This window comes from Gorilla gorilla, chromosome 2, assembly GCF_029281585.2.
Source record: "Gorilla gorilla gorilla isolate KB3781 chromosome 2, NHGRI_mGorGor1-v2.1_pri, whole genome shotgun sequence".
NCBI classification, from domain to species: Eukaryota; Metazoa; Chordata; class Mammalia; order Primates; family Hominidae; genus Gorilla; species Gorilla gorilla.
Window position 1 is genome coordinate 21,963,695 of NC_086017.1, and position 16,296 is coordinate 21,979,990.

At 46.1% G+C, this 16,296-nt stretch overlaps 2 protein-coding genes across 4 annotated transcripts in view; one reads left to right on the plus strand and one right to left on the minus strand.

Annotated features, from left to right (window-relative positions):
- The window catches only part of SYN2 (synapsin II), a 180,937-nt gene that overhangs the window by 139,109 nt on the left and 25,532 nt on the right, over window positions 1–16,296 (plus strand). The window contains exons 5-7 of the mRNA XM_031009280.3: window positions 1,806–1,895; window positions 12,032–12,094; window positions 12,498–12,640. Coding sequence (XP_030865140.2) covers window positions 1,806–1,895; window positions 12,032–12,094; window positions 12,498–12,640 — 296 coding nt within the window. The remainder of the gene's footprint in view (window positions 1–1,805; window positions 1,896–12,031; window positions 12,095–12,497; window positions 12,641–16,296) is intronic.
- On the minus strand, window positions 1,889–15,098 carry TIMP4 (TIMP metallopeptidase inhibitor 4). 3 transcript variants are annotated; one of them, XM_055381015.2, is made up of 5 exons: window positions 14,866–15,098; window positions 7,900–7,997; window positions 7,338–7,452; window positions 4,900–5,024; window positions 1,889–4,285 (listed from the first exon to the last, which is right to left on the minus strand). In XM_055381015.2, coding segments are annotated over exons 1-5 (537 nt in total). In that variant the 5' UTR covers window positions 14,867–15,098; the 3' UTR covers window positions 1,889–4,087. The 3 variants fall into 3 exon arrangements, with proteins under 3 accessions (XP_055236990.1, XP_055236991.1, XP_004033678.1); XM_055381016.2 differs by having other exon boundaries at window positions 7,922–7,997; window positions 14,866–15,075; XM_004033630.5 differs by lacking the exon at window positions 14,866–15,098 and adding an exon at window positions 9,218–9,982 and having other exon boundaries at window positions 1,894–4,285.

Here is a 16,296-nt window from a genome sequence, read left to right on the forward strand (position 1 = left end):
TCTTGACAGTTAAAGCAAATTGAAGGACCAAAGTCGGTGAGGACAGCAGGGTACAATGGTGAATGCACCCAGCAAGGAGAAGAGACCTGAGTGCTCTTGCAGTGCAGCCCTGACTCCAGGATGTGATCCGGGAGCCTGCACTTTCCTTTACTCTCCAGCCTCAATCTCAATTTGTCAAATGAGAGGGCTGGCCTAGAGACTCTATAAAGTCCCTTTTGACAATGGTATCTTAGGGGCTTGAGGGTCCATGAATCATCCTTTCAGTCCTGGAGGAGGCCCTAGAGCTCTAGAGTCACCAATTGTTTGTCACTAAAGGGAGGGACCCAGGAATTCCAGTGTTTTCCAGCATTTCAAAAATAACAAAATCATATCTATACCTACAAAAGGACCACAACAGATGATCACTTAAACTACAGTTTGATAGCAGAGTTTGGGAGGAAATATAATAAAGAGATATTCTTTATGGTACAAAGTTTGAGGAACTGATCAAATTTAACCGTCTCATTTTATATATGAAAAAAATGAGATCCAGAGAGGAAAACTCATTTGCCCAAGGACACCTAGGAAGTTAACAGAACAAGAATCAGAAGATTCCAGTTTTCTAACAACCCAGTTCCGAGCTTTTACTGCCCCAACCTCGTCTCCCCTCCCTGGCTTATGTGCCAGAATCGCTTGTAGAGAACAGGACCTGAGCTGTTGAAAAATGTTCTAGCCTTCCTTTCTCTGATAAGTAGATTTCATCTAGCAGCTTTCCCTTCTAGCCATGCCAGATACCAGTGGCTTCGAGTGTGAACTAATCCAGTAGCCTTAGAGAGATGTGTTTCCGCTGCTGCTGATGCACTGGGGATGGGAGTGTAGGTGTGTATGTGACTGGATTGAGCAGGAAAGTCCTGTGTTTCCTGTGGAAAGGGCATAGTTTCTACAGAGCCTGAAAGGCAGCTACTTGCAGGAATAAGGAGAGTTATGGATTGGAAATGAAGGGGCCTTGCTGTGAACCTGGCTCAACTACTGTGTGACTTTGGGCAAGTGACCTCTCTGGGCCTCAGCTTCTTCATTTATAAAATGGAGCGGGGTGGGGGAGCCCAGCTGTGCACTAAGAAAGCCTTTCAACCCTGACACTGTAAGTATGTGTACTTTGCCCCTTCCCCATGGAGCTATTCCAGTTTCTCATATGTAGGCAAAGGGTCCAGTAAGTTCAGTCCCTCGTTAGGTAGTAAGTCCCAGAAAGACTGGGCCTGTCTATCCCACATACCATGACCATTCTAATCTGCCTGAAGAACAGCTTCATTTTATGATGCCTCCTGCTCAAATTCTTGGTGATTCCATACTGCTTACTGGAAAAATCCATCATTCCTTTGCCTGACGTTTGAACTTCCAAGACTTGGCCCATGTCACCTATCCAGCTTCATGCCTTGCCATCACTCAGAGATGCAGGTGTGGAAAGTCAGAGACCCAATTTTTGATCCCAGCTTCGCCTTGCAGTTCTGTGACTATAGGCAAGTTTTGTAACCTCTCTGGGCCCCATATGTAAAATGAATATGATAAAATACTAGTTCATCAATTTGATTTGAAACATCATTACAATTGAGAAAGGTAATTGAATTTTAGCTCACTCTCTTTCCCTTCCCCAACTAATGCGTATCATATCCTTGGGAATAGGAATTGTACACTTCTTTTATATCCTCACAATGCTTAGCATAAAGTCCTCCACAGAGCAAATGCTCAATAAATATTTGATGAGTTGATGTTTCATCTGTTTCAGAAGTTATCTAAGATAAGCTGTAACATTTGCTTTTCTTTTGCAGTTTGCCCAGCTGGTCGCTATCTATAAGACACTGGGAGGAGAAAAGTTCCCTCTCATTGAACAGACATACTACCCCAACCACAAAGAGATGGTAAGTGGCTCAGTGGGGACATTAGTCTTTCTGCTGTTTTCATTTTGCACTTAGCCACCTGGTTATTGTGGGGCTCTGAAAAGGGCCTCAGCATCTCAACCCCAAAGACTCCACTGGGGTTGAACTATAGAGCTTATGCGGCTGGAATAACTCGATTTTAGCTGACAGCCTCTTGTCAAATTCTGGAGATAGAATAGGGAAAAACAGGAGTAAGGGCAGTTTAATCAAGCTGAGAGAATAACAAACTTCTGGACCAACAATCAGATCTCACTGCTTTTGAGTCCCAGCCCTGGCTCTGCCACTTGTCATTGAACAAGCTACATTTCCTCACTGTGTGCAGTTTCCAATAAGACGGTCAAGTGGGCATATTTATCCCTGCACAGGATATTCTAATATGGTACAGACACAATTTAAGTGAGATTCATTAAGTAATAGCTTCTGGGAAAGTGTGAAGCACTCTACTAGATGTAAGGCATTGCTCCTACTATTATTAATCCTCTGACTCTCCCATTCCCCTGGCGCTTCCACAACTGTGATAAGGCTGGGTTAACACTGTGCCTTCTCTGAGGCCATCCTAGTAAGTCAGAAGGAGCAGAGAGATGGGACGGTTGGTTGGTAAGGAGGCTATTGCCAGTGTTTTTCCTGTGCAGGGACCTGGAGCTCAAACTCCCTTCTTCTTCCCTGTCCCCACACCCTCTGCCCCAGGCTGGTGTGATCAATTGGTGATCTTGCTTAACCCACCAATGGAGACTCCCTGCGAAGCATTCCAAGTGGAACAGAGATTATGTTTGTGCCCGCCTCCCCACTTCCTTGGCCCAAAGGGGTCTCCATTTACACCATTTCTGCAAATCAAGAGCCTTCTTCTGACACATTGTGCATGTCCCTGCTCACCAGCAGACCGCATATCAAAAAACAACCTTGGGCATTGAAAAGAACCATCTCTGTCATCTTTGCCAGAGCTTCCCCAGGGAGAAGCTCTGAAACTTTAAGCTCTTGTCCTTAATAAATCCTAGAGGCCAATATCAGGACTTTTCCTTTCAGGGCAAGCCAGGAAGCCTTGCAGAGGCTGAGGAGCCCTGAGGGTCCTTTGGTTGGGGAATCTCAGGGAGCCCAAGACACAATGGTGAGAGTACTCAGCTGAAGGGTACAGGGGGCTCTCTGGGGATCAAAGCTGGCTTTTTCCTGCTGTAGCATCTAGCAGGGCTGGCTGCTGGAAAAAAACTGCCTTAATTGCCAGGTATATTCCCTACCTACCGTGCTTTCCCCTCAAGGGCCTTTGTGTTATTTCTCTCCGGTGCTCTATCCTGAAATTTGCCCTCAAGAGAGGACCACCTCTCTGTGGTGTAAAAAGCCAACAAAGGGGGATTTCAACTCTGTAAGAAAAAGGCTTTGTGGCTTTTAAAAAGTTCTGAAATAGGAATGAAGATGTTAGTAATTTAAAAGAGACAGAAGAGAAGCCTTATGGACATCAGTTGAGGGCATTAAGGATAGTTAACTTGGAGAGGTAGTACCTATTCTGAGACAGTAAGTGCATTCTTATTCAAAGAGGTGTGCTAACCAGGTGGGACCCTCTGCCAGAAATGGTATAGAGGGGATAACAGCATTGGAAGGCAGGTTAGGCCATTCTAGCTCTCACATTGAGTGATTCTGTGTCTCCCAAATGACTCCCCCAAACAGATGAAAGTGTATCAGAGGATTAGGATGAGTTGAGACAGGGGAAGTAGAGGATACACAGCCACAGTATGTTCTTGTTTTCATTCCCACCAGTCAGCCTGTTTATGATGCTGTCAAACCACCTTCTGGTATTGTACATCGCAAGGATATACCATCTCATATGTATGACATTCACCATTTCTCCCGTACCAGATCGATTAAGACAAAGGAAAACACATTTTCCTGGGGAGGAAAGGGAATAGTCCTGGCTTTAGAAAACAGACTAAGCCAGAAGAAACACTTGCAGTAACAGCTACAAGGCTAGACTAATGGGGTTTGGGAGGCAGGGGCAACAGGCTGAGGGCAGGGCAGAAAAGTCATGGCCCCTTCCCTGCCTTGACAGTGGCCAGGCTGTCCACTTGGCACTTCTTATTAGCTGGCAGCAAGAGGTCAGGTGGTAATGGCCAAAGCTCTGCAGGGAAGGAGAACCGGCTTGATCTTCAGGACTCTTGAAGGGATGTGGTGGTCACTGGTCCCTACTAGGGCTGAACGATGTCAACAAACTCCTTCCTGAGAGGCAGGTGGCCCCGGTACCAGCTGCAGGTGCCGTCAACATGCTTCATACAGACATAATGCTGAGCCTGGTAACCATAGAGCTTTCGTTCCAACAGCCAGTCTGTCCAGAGGCACTCGTTAGGGGCCGAGATGGTACAGGGTACTGTGTAGCAGGTGGTGATCTAGAGTCATGGCCACACAGCATTAAAGTGAGTAGGGTGTCCTTCTTTTTCCATTGCTGCCTTTCAGATTGCTACGTACCTTTCCAGCCCATCTCAAATGCCCCCTATCTTATCAAGCCTTTCCCAGTCCCCAATCTTCTCCTGGATTCTCCTTCCCCAAGGTTCCCCATATTCAATATTGCCACTTAGTGGCATCTCTGGAGTCAGACAGCTCTGAGGGTCCTTACTCTACCACTGACCTTGAGCACTTCACTTGCCAGAGCTTTCATTTCTTCACCTTAAAATGGAAATCTTAATTCTTCATAAATATGTTTTGGAGACTAAATTAAACACTTAGAGTAAATTTACTATTACAGTGGCTGGCAAAGAATAGACTCTCTTTAAAGGGTAGCTGTATTACAGTTATCTCGGTCTGCCTCCTGTGATGGCCACCTTCCCAGCCAAAGTGTAAGTACTTTGAGATCAGGGCCTATAGACTGTATTGCTTTCTCATCCCCAACTTCATACAGTGCAGATCTCAAGTATAGTCTAGTAAGTGAATAAATTCATGCATGAATGAAGGCTCAGAACCCTTCCCCCATCCCTAAAGACTTTGGAAATGGACATTCCCTTACTTGGCAGCCACAGTTCAGATGGTAGTGATGATTCAGACTTTCCCTCTGCACCAAGGACAGATCCTCCCAGGGCTCGATGTAGTTGCACAGATGGATGAAGACTTTTCCATCACTGAGGACCTGACCTTCAAGGGGAGATGGAGGAGAGACAAGCATCAGGATTCTTCTCCTGGAGCCCCAGGGGCCCAGGTCCTTGAAAAGCCCAGAATTGCAGCCTCCCCAATGACTTTGGTGGCAGTGGTGGCATGGGGCTCAGTGAAGGGACCAAAAAATAAAACTACTATAATCTTTCTAGCAAAAAGATAAGCAGATTATGTTTGTACGAGGCAGAGTTGTGGGATCTGGTGAAGGCCTTTTCATTTAGCATGGTACAGAGAGAAGAATGTGGTCTTTAAAGTCAAAGTCTGTGTGGGATCCCCCTTTCTTTTCTGTCATTTACTAGCTGAATGATCTTAAGGAAGTTGTATAACCTCTCAGCTGGAAGATGAAAATTATAAAGTTGTCAGATTAAATGAGAGATTGTCTATAAAGTTCCCAGCACAGTTGTGGTCCCACAGAAGATATTCAATAAATAATAGGTCCCTTCCCCTTTCCAGCCCTTCCCAGTATCTGCACAGGCCAGGCTCCTGCTCTAGGTTGGTGAGTCTTTTACCTTCCCCATAGGAAATTTCCCCCTTTTTACCTATGAAGCTCCTTTTCACCTTTCAAAGACCCTTTCAGTGCCACTTCAAAGCCATCTCTGACCACCTAGCTAGCCCATGCCTCTTTTAGAACCTCAGTCGCTCAATCATTTACTCACTGAGTGACTGCTGTGATCTAGTACCAGGAATAGAGATATAAAAATGACAGGATCTCTGCTCCCAAGGAGCTTAGAAATGAGTAGGGTAGATGGATAAGTAGGGGAAAATTACACTATTGTGTGGTTCTATACAAAGTGCAGTATAAGAACAAAGGAACATACAATTATTTCCATCTATGGAAGGAGTGTGGGGCAAAGAAGGTGTCTCAGAGAAGACTGTGCTTGCATTGGGCCTTGAAGGGATGAGTGGGAGTCCACCTACCAAACAGGTTGGGGGAAGGGCTTCCTGTCACTGCCACTATCCTGTGCAGAGGCAGGGGGACACAGCCTGGCAGCATACCTTCTGCAACCGCAGGTAGCTGAGTTCAGTTCTTGGGAAAGTGAGGGGCTGGGAACTGATATTGACAAAGCTAGAGAGGGCAGCAGTGTTCTGGTCACAAAGAGCTTTCAACACTAGGCAAGGGAGCTTGTGCCTTCTCCTGTAGGACCTGGGCACCATTGATAACTTTTCTTAGACTATTTTTTGTCATTTCTTCCCACCCTCAGTTAGGCTTGACCTCCCTGAAGGCAGGGAACATGTTTCCTCATTTCCCCTGCTGTACCTCCATGCCTAGCAGCGGGCTAGACACACAGAGGGCAGGTGCTTAGGAAGGAGGTGCGATAATAGAGTTTGAAAGGGCCTGGTCTGCTAGACCGGGGAACTGCAGGGCTCAGTGGTGTGTCCTGCCTCTGCCTCTTCCATCCAGGAGCTCCTCAGTTCTGTACAATTCCACATCCTCAGAGCTAGGAAGCCCTTATCATTGTAGCCTCCAGTGCCTATGACTCATCAAGAGCCATGTCTGGACAGTGAACTCTTTTGAGGACTGTGCCTTGTTACTGAATCTCCACTCTCCTGGCCAAGGCATGGCAGTGACTAAGTGGTCATTCATTGCTGAATGTGTGGATAGATCGTGGAATCCCTTCACCTGTTCCCTCCCCCACTGCTGTGCTTTTTCTTTCCCTTGCTTTCTTTCTAAATATTGTTTTATGTTTTCAGGCCAGTTTAGACCCCACTTACACAATGAAGCTTCCCTGATAGTTCACAACTACCAAATAGTTCCGTTCCCTGAACTCCAAAATAATTTAATGTTGCGTTCATTTATGGAGTCATACTTTTGTGTGATTCTTTAACTGTTCTATCCCAACCAATTCAGTATGGAGGAATCCTGCCTGGGCCCAAGTTCACAGAGACAGAACTATGTTAGACTCAAGCTCCTGTTACGTCCTGTGCAAAAGGCAGAGTTGAACTGCAAGGAACAGTTTTAGAGAGGAGATTTTGACTCAAGTTGCCAAAAATCTTATACTGATTTAAACTATTTGAAAAATGGAAGCAGCTGCCCTACACTGGGTGAGCAGCCTGTCCTTAAAATAGTGAAATGGTGGCCAGGATCACTGTAATAAGAACTCTTACATTTAAAGGGAGGTTACAAGGCTCCTCCTAACCCAGAGGTTGTCTGTCACTAACACAGCTCTGTTTTATGCCCAAGAAAATGCCACCTGGCTCAGCCTACTGCCCAAGGAAGACCCTGGCTCCTTTCTCACTACCTCCCCTAGGGCAGAATCTATTATATTAAGGCCAGTTGTTGGTCTTTTAACTTACCAGTCAAGAGATACTGCTTCTGGCTGTTGGCTTCTAGTTTCACACCACAGAGGGAAGAGTCAAAAGGCGTATAGATATACTGAACATCCTTGACTTTCTCAAACCCTTTGAACATCTGACAGGCAATTACAAAAAAAGGCAATATTGGGTCAGTGAGTGTACTGTATATATTAACAGGCAAAAACCTCTCACTTCTCAGCCTAAAAATTTAAGCAAAAGTCTAGTTCAGGATTTTGTGTCCTCAGATTTCCCTACTGGGTTATTTTCTCTCTTTAAAAAAAAAAAGAAAAAAAAACACCTAAACCTTGGTTTATTCCAGTAGGTACCTGTAGTGGCACCATACACCAGCAGCTGTGGGACCAGATGGACGCTGAGGCCCTCCCTGGCAATATCCCTGGGATTCTATGGGCTCTGCCTCCAAATCTCATCCAGTTCCACTTCAGCATCTAGACCCAAGGATCACTGAGCCAGGCCACCTGAAAGCTACCAGCCCTCCCAGAACACAGACTCCGCTTTCTCCATCAGCCTTAGGGGCTACACATCCCAGCCTGCCCCCATGTACCTTTATCTGTTTGATTTCATACCGGAGCATTTTTTCAGTGTCAGCAGGGTCTGCACTGGCAGGAACTACCTTCTCACTGGAGATTTTGGCCCGAATCACTGCATATGAAGAGAAAAGAGGGAACCTTCAGCAGCTGGTGGGGGCAATACACCTGAGGTCTGGATGATCCAGGGTCCGTGAAGAAGTCTATAGGGCAGTTCTTGGTTTTGGTGTGGCTGGGTTGTGAGCAACGTGATGTGTGAGAAGGGGGACCTGGAAACACCTCCCCTGCAGTCACTGGAAGTTCCAAACCCCTCAGGCTTATTAGGTCCTATAACCGCTAAGCTGTTTCTGCCTTTTGAACCAGTTAGTCTGGAGAGCTCTAGTTCTCCATAGCCGTTTGTGCAGTGGGGCACAGGGTAGGAGTCAGAGTAGAGAAGGGAGGAGGAGCCCCTTCAGGGCAGTCGGTGTGAAGTTTATCTATTGCTGTGGTCAAGGCCTCTCATCCCGCCTACAGTTGATATTAGTAAATGTTTACTGAATTCATAAATGTTCTGACCCTGCACTGAGGTATTGTATCTCTTGCCATTTGAGCATTAATAACCAAAAACTGTTGATGACGTTCTTCCTCTGTGCCTGGCCTTGCACTAGGCACTAGGCCCATAGATGGGATTAAGACAGGGTCCCCATCCTGCAGAGCTCTTGATCTAGTGGAGTGCACACTTGTAAAGAACAATAGCACAGCATAGTAGGAGCGCTAAGACGGTTAGAGATGCTGAGGCGGCACCAAGGAGCCCGGGAGCCTGCAGAGAAGGGGAGAGACCTAAGTTAGCCCTTGAAGGATGAGTAGGAGTCTGCCAGGAATTTAAGGGTGTGAGGGAGGGCATTCCAGGCAGAGGGAAGAGAAAGGACAGAACGTGTGTGTTGCAATAGGGGCTTGGTGGCAACCTCAGTTATAGGCCTGGACAGACATGGGTAGTTACAATGCAAGCCCTCTCCCCTCCCCTTTCTGTCCCCAGTCTAGTAGTTCAGAATAATCATCAGATAGCTCCGGTGACACCTTGTGTAATGACACTCCATAATTGCAGTATGGCCGGAGTGAGGGAGGTCGCTATGGAAGTCCCTGATGAAATCTTCATTTCCTTATGAATCAGTCAGGTTCTGGGCTTGCAAGGTTGCTATGGCGCCTGGTCCTTCTCCACCCATCAGCCTCAGCAAGAGGCAACCGGTAAGAATTTGAGCTCCTCCCTTTTCCTCTGGACTCCTGGTGTACTGCTGGCCAGATACTAATCCCCCTACAACCACCCCCTGCTGTGGACCTCGCGGACCTCGGACTCACCAAGTGCCGAGTGGCAGATGTGCTGCTGAGGGTGCGCCGGGGCGCAGCTGCATGCCTCACCCAGCCCCGGGGGCCACAGCAACGCCAGCAGCCGCAGCAACAGCACCCAGCTTGGCGCAGGCCGAGGGCTCCCAGGCATGACACTGCAGATCCCCGACTGAGCCTGTGAGGTCTGTGGGACTGGACAGCCCCAACAGGGCTCCTTCCCAAGGCCGTTGTGCCCCTCGCCCCAGGCTTTATGAGGTGGCCCTAAGGGCCAATCCCGCCCCGATGGGCTCCGCCTTCCTTTGGCTCTAGGCCACCCGCGGAGGCAGGACCCGAGGCTCTTCCGACCTGCATACTCAGTAAGATGCAGAGGGAAGCCTGGAAGGAGGCCCTGGCCTCTGTTTCCCTGCCTAAGTCATGAAGCGATCTGGAAGCAGAGGGGAAGCACTGGGAGAGGGGATGGTGTCAAGGGCAGAAAGACGGAAAGAGCCACAAAGACAAATGCATGAGGACAGAAAAACTGAGGGCTGTGATTCAGGCAGAAAGAACAAGAGTGAGGAGAGGCACAGACAGAAAGAGTGAGACAGGCAGAGTCCCAGAGAGGCAGACAGAATTACAACAGGCAAAAGAGACAGTGACAGAGAAGGACGGACCCCTTGCTGAGCTGCACGCTGGGAATGAGACGAGCTACTCAGGGCTTCTTTCAGCTGCAGGAAGTGCTTTCAATGCCCTATTTATGAGGCTCCAAAGCAACAGCAAACAGTAATAGAACAGGACAGAGAAAGTTGGGGTGTGTGTGTCTTGGCTCTGTTGCCTGGGGGGTGGGGAGAGATGTCAAAGAAGCAGCCAGTGCTTTAGAAACCCTTTCTCACTCCCAGAGCCTCAGACTCTCCAGATAGCTGGAGACAGCGCTCTTGGTGTACAAAACACAAAGTGTCCCATCACTTAGGGCAAACCTTGGACCTCAAAGCCCTCTCGAGGCCCTAGGCTACGCTGATTTTTATTGCATGTCCCTTCTCACTGGAGACTATGTCATGTTCTAGAAGGTGGGACAGCTTAGAAAACAAAGAAGCAGGCTGGGCGTGGTGGCTCTCACGCCTGTAATCCCAGCACTTTGGGAAGCCAAGGCGAGTTGATCACCTGAAGTCAGGAGTTCGAGATCACCCTAGCCATCATGATGAAACTCCGTCCCTACTAAAAATACAAAAGTTAGCCGGGTGTGGTGGCCTACACCTGTAGTCCCAGGTACTCAGGAGGCTGAGGCAAGAGAATGGCTTGAACCCAGGAGGCGGAGGTTGCAGTGAGCTGAAACTGTGCCACTGCACTCCAGTCTGGGCGACAGAGTGAGACTCCGTCTCAAAAAAAAAAAAAGTAAAAGAAAAAACAAAGAAGCAGGGGACTTGGGGGTGACTGTGACCAGAGCCTTGTCTGCTGTTTGGGCATAGTGTTGCAAGCCTCCAAATCCCAAATCTCCATGGGATTATTGCTGTGGGATGTTTCCACATGGTGCTGGACTGGATAGTGGGAGGCTGGGTTCCAATTCTGACTGTCACTGTAGCTTTGTGACTTTTGCCTCTCTGGGCCTCAGTTTTTTCTTCATAAAGTAGAGTTGAACTACGTGATTTCTAAAGCCCTTTGAAGTTCTTCTTCCCATCCTTGGCTGGCCTCAACCAGGAATGCTGAGATCCTCAGGCCAGATACCCCCAGTATCTGTTTAAATCTTAGTTCCCATAGGAGTCTGACTTTTCATCAGGGTCAACATTATTTCTTTCAAAGGATACCTTTTCATTTTGATGGTGTTAGTGATATTTGAAAAGAAGGGAATTGAAAGAGAGCTGAGTCTGACTGAAAGATGAAATGCCCGGGTTAGCATCCAGGCTGGTTCTTCATACAATGTTCAGACCAAGATAGAGGCTGATGTACTATTTGAAGGGAGCTCAGAAAGCATCCCATCTGATCTCTTCATTGGACAGATGTGAAGGCTGAGGCCCAGTGAGATACAGTGACTTGTAGAAAGTCCGTGGCAGAAGAGGACTAGAGTACTCATCTCCTGACATCTAGCCCAGTGCTCCTTCCACTCCACAATATTACTTCTTACGTCACCATTTTGTAGCAGCTTGAAATCTTGCCCTTAGAGGATAATCCTTCTTTTAAGGTTTTGTTGCTCCTCTGTTAAAGTATGGCTACCTCAGTGTAGAGTTCGCTCCCCTAAGGATCTCTCTCCATTTATAAACATACTGAATTCTTCTACCGGCTCTCTTTCAAACCCCAAGCTGGGAAGAAATGGGCCTTCACATGCAAAGCCTTGTTTGGTGGTGAGATTGGGGTATTGGTGAGCAGTGAAGAGTGTGAAAGAGGGAGAAAACAACCAGGATCATTACAGGAAAGCTGGGCCTTTGAAGGTTGTAGGTACCAAGAGTTACATGCTGACAGGGACATCAAGATGCCAAAGATGCATTTTTAAAATAAAAATACAGGTTTATTAAAGTACATCTACATATAGTAAAGTTCACTCTTTCAGAGATACTTTCTTTTTTTAATTCTCTTTGTCTGGTCCTGCCCAGGTTTTGTCTAATGCAGAGAAAATTGACAGTGTAGGGTATACCAAATAAGAGTACAGGGTTCTTGTAGCACTTCCACTAATATGCTGTGTGACCCTGGGAAGTCACTGTCATTCCATGGGTCTCAGTTTTTTAATCTGTAAAGCAAGCAGATTGGACTAGTTCTTTAAAGAACCCTCCCAAGGGTATTCCCAAGAAAAATATGTGTAGGATTCCACAGAGAGATGGGCACACTCTGACAGTTTATTCATTTCTCTTCTGATTTCAGCTGACACTGCCCACGTTCCCTGTGGTGGTGAAGATTGGCCACGCTCACTCAGGCATGGGCAAGGTGAGGCAGAGAGGCCTGCTGTGCTTCAGGGTTGAATCAAGAAGGGCAGTTTTCAGAGCACCCATTTGTGAACTGCTATTCTCCCTCTGTCACTGATGAATTCTTTCCAAAGAGAAGATGATTTGCCACCTCTAAAGCCATGAGTGTCACCCAACCAGACCTCTTTCAGTAAGCAGAATGCAAGCCACCTGCTTGGTCCTCTGGGTCCTTTGCAGCAAGTGTGGCCCCTGAGTTCTGGGAAGGGAAGCTAGGGAGAAGGGGCCTCCTGGGGAGATGTGGCACCCAGATTAGTGTCTGGATCGGATACATATTGGTGGGTTTGGAGGCTCAGGGCCCTTGTGACTTCTCAGTGTGTGTATGTGTGTGTCTCCCTTTCCCCCTTTCTGCCCTGCTCTAACATTAGGTCAAAGTGGAAAACCACTACGACTTCCAGGACATTGCCAGCGTGGTGGCTCTCACCCAGACCTATGCCACTGCAGAGCCTTTCATTGACTCCAAGTATGACATCCGGGTCCAGAAGATTGGCAACAACTACAAGGCTTACATGTGAGTAAGAGTGGGGTATGTTTTCTCCTCAGTGATGACGGAAGAGCTGAGCCTCCACATTGCAGCCAACTCTCATATAACAGAGAGGGTGCCACTTAAGTCAGAGATTTTTTTACCTGGGTTCCTTTTAAGTCAGAGGAGGGGTCTGTGGACTAAGATGAGAAAATATATTCATATTCATTTTCACTTGCCTCTAAGGGAAATTTAGCTTTCTCTTCATTTTGAACAGAGACAACAGACTACATTAGTTACCTGTACATAGGAGTTTGTCACTAAAGGTGATTACTGATATTCTTAGATCTTACTATAGTTGAGACAGATATCTCTATGGATTAGTCTCATTCCTGCTTTAAAATAATGGTAGTTGTTAGGCTTGCCACTACCTCCTGTTACTTAGAAACACATATTTTACTAATCACAGATTTGTTTAATATTTTTGATAACTCTAATTGGGTAGCTCTGGGATCCCATGTACTCTATCTTATACAGTTACACATCTTATATATTGTGTTCATTGGAAGGAATCCATAGGCTTCCCCAGACTGCCACAGCACAAAGTTAAAAAGTTCCTGGTATAAATATCCAGCACTGAAAATGCTGCAGAGCATTAAAAGCCCAGTGCATGACTTCTCTATAACTGTGTCCATTTGCCAGGATGGAAAGTTAAAAATTTCCTGCATTAGAATTTAGTAAAGGAAAAGATTTCAAAACTACCTGACTTTCCATTAATACGCATAAAATGCAGGTGGCTTATAATTCCAATTTTGGAAATATTAATCCCCCACTTAAAAAAGTTTACGGTGGGCCAGGCGCGGTGGCTCATGCCTGTAATCCCAGCACTTTGGGAGGCCGAGGCGGGCGGATCACGAGGTCAGGAGATCAAGACCATCCTGGCTAACATGGTGAAACCCCATCTCTACTAAAAAATACAAAGAAATTAGCCAGACGTGGTGGTGGGCGCCTCTAGTCCCAGCTACTCAGGAGGCTGAGGCAGGAGAATGGCATGAACCCGGAAGGCAGAGCTTGCAATGAGCCGAGATCGCGCCACTGCACTCCAGCCTGGGCGACAGTGCAAGACTCTGTCTCAAAAAAAAAAAAAATAAAGTTTACAGTGGTGTTTTCTTTACAAAGAAAGAACATTATTAATATATAGATTTGATCTTGGTCACTCAGGACTTCAGCAGACTTCAAGGTTGAGCAGCCTTCCCTTTCTCTTCCCCACCTGTGTCTGTTTTTCTTCTCTTACCCCCCTTTTCACTACTTACACTCCCCACCCCTTGAGTGAGTTAGGCCCCCTCCCTGCACTCCTGTCCCATACCACCCTTCACACACCTCTTGGTTAGCACTTGCCACACATGTGTTTTGTGTCACCCTCCTCCTCCAGACTCTGAGTTCCTTGTGAACAAGAATGATAGAATCATCTCTGCATCTCCATTACCATGTATAGCAGCAGAAACATTAATAGGCACCCAATAAGTATTCAGGGAAGAACCTTTATGGAAAACTGAGGCATAGAATTTTTTTTTACCTTTATTGTCTAGATTTGTACTTTTTTAGTTTACAATTTTATATTTATAGTCTTCCTGCTTCCAGAAAATAATTTAGGATTGCTTTAGAAATATGCGCAATGTGGCCAGGTGTGGTGGCTCACATCTGTAATCCCAGCAGTTTGGGAGGCCGAGGCAGGCAGATTGCTTGAGCCTAGGAGTTCAAGACCAACCTGGGAAACATGGTGAGACTCCATCTCTACAAAAAATACAAAAATTAGCTGGATGTGGTGCTTGCTTGTAGTCCTAGCTACTTAGGAGTCTGAGGTGGGAGGATCACTTGAGCCTGGGAGATCGGGCTGCAGTGAGCTGTGATTGCACCACTCCAGCCTGAGTGACATGGGACCCTGTCTCAAAAAAAGAAAAGAAATATGCACAATCTAAGACAGAATAATTTAAAAACCATTATAAAAACTTGCTAAAAGAAGCGAAAAAATATATACCTTCAGGCACCTAGGAAAGCAGATTACCTATCTTTTAATTTTAAAATCCCCTAAATAAACACAAAACATTAATGACAACAGTGGAGTAAAAGTGTCTTGATCCTTAAAGGAAGACACCTAATTTTTAAGGATTAAGGTTTCAAAAAACAACTTAAACTGAAGCATAAAAAAAGAGACTTCTAAAACACTGATGAAGGGTGGGTGACCAGAGAAGCTTTAGATAACATTTACTTACTTTTTTGGTGTGCAAGGGACTGTCAGTTATTGGAGAAATGTTTAGGCCCTCTTAGCTTCTCTTCACCACACTTCTTCCCCAGACTTGTGGCTATATTCCTGCTCTCAGAAGAAGGAATTTACTTAGCAGTAGCCAAGATCAGGCTTGGGATTCTTTTCGTCTACCCCAGCAATCACCGTGGAGATCCAGAGACAGCCACTTTGGTGTGAAGAAGGTACCATTCCTGCCTCCATCTGCAGTAGGCAATAATGTGGGTCAGCTGTGGAGGTCAGATGATTTTTGGGTCTAGAGAATGGCCTCTCAGTGTCCCCTTTGCTCCCACATGCCCCAGGTAGCCTGTATGGATCTATGCCCTGCATCCCATTGTTAGAGAATGGTGTGAAGTGTTGGGGAGCTTTGCAAACTTTAAAGTGCCATGAAAATGTAAGGATGATGTTATTTTCCACTCAAAAAGGATTTTAACCTATAAATCAACAGGGTTATATAATATTTTTTCTAATATCTTAAATATTGAAAAAGTCATAGAAGTCATGGAGGTTATGGGACTGGCTTGAAACCAATTATATGAGGTTCAGTTTCTTCCTTTTTTTCTTTTCTTTTCTTTTTTTTTTTTTTTTTTTTTTTTTGAGACAGAGTCTCGCTCTGCCACCAGGCTGGAATGCAGTGGTGCAATCTCAGCTCACTGCAACCTCCGCCTCCCTGGTTCAAGCAATTCCCCTGTCTCAGCCTCCTGAGTAGCTGGGACTACAGGCACCCACCACCACGCTTGGCTAATTTTTTGTATTTTAGTAGAGACGAGGTTTCACCATGTTGACCAGGATGGTCTCGATCTCCCGACCTTGTGATCCACCTGCCTTGGCCTCCCAAAGTGCTGGGATTACAGGCGTGAGCCACTGCGTCCAGCCCTAACTTTCCGATTTTCAGTATTTATGTAAGTGGGTCCTTCAAATGTATGATAAGGTGATGGGCAGCCATGAAGTCATTCAAAATTTGTGATTGAAAGGTTCTACTACTGAGACTTCTCATTTTGAAGTGAAGCCTTCTCAGATTATGAAAATTATTAAAATTACTACTATTAATGAAATCAATGAGCCTATAGATGAAACAGTGTTTCACATTGTATATGCATCAGGGCAGTAGGAATATCCTGATAAACCAAGGAAACATCGTGGGAAGAAAGTTAACACCTACAGACAGAATTGTAAAATGAATTTTGGCTCAGGTTGAGTTGGGTGTGCAACCTGAAAAATAGTGGGAGTCAGTGTACAAATCCAAAGTTCGTGAGACTCTATTATGTGCCATGGCTCTGTGCTGGGGACATGGAAGTGAGTGACTCTCTGCCCCTGCCTTGAGCAGTCTGGTCACAGGGACACATTTGTAAACCATGAATGTTAAGAAGACAGAGTTATTTTTATTATGATTCTGTCTTCG

Coding starts and splice junctions, on each gene's coding strand:
- TIMP4 (XM_004033630.5), bottom strand. CDS start 9,356: ATGCCTGGGAGCCCTCGGCCTGCGCCAAGCTGGGTGCTGTTGCTGCGG. Junction 7,998..9,217: donor CATCTGCCACTCGGCACTTG/GTGAGTCCGAGG, acceptor CTTCATATGCAG/TGATTCGGGCCAAAATCTCC. Junction 7,453..7,899: donor ATGAAATCAAACAGATAAAG/GTACATGGGGGC, acceptor ATTGCCTGTCAG/ATGTTCAAAGGGTTTGAGAA.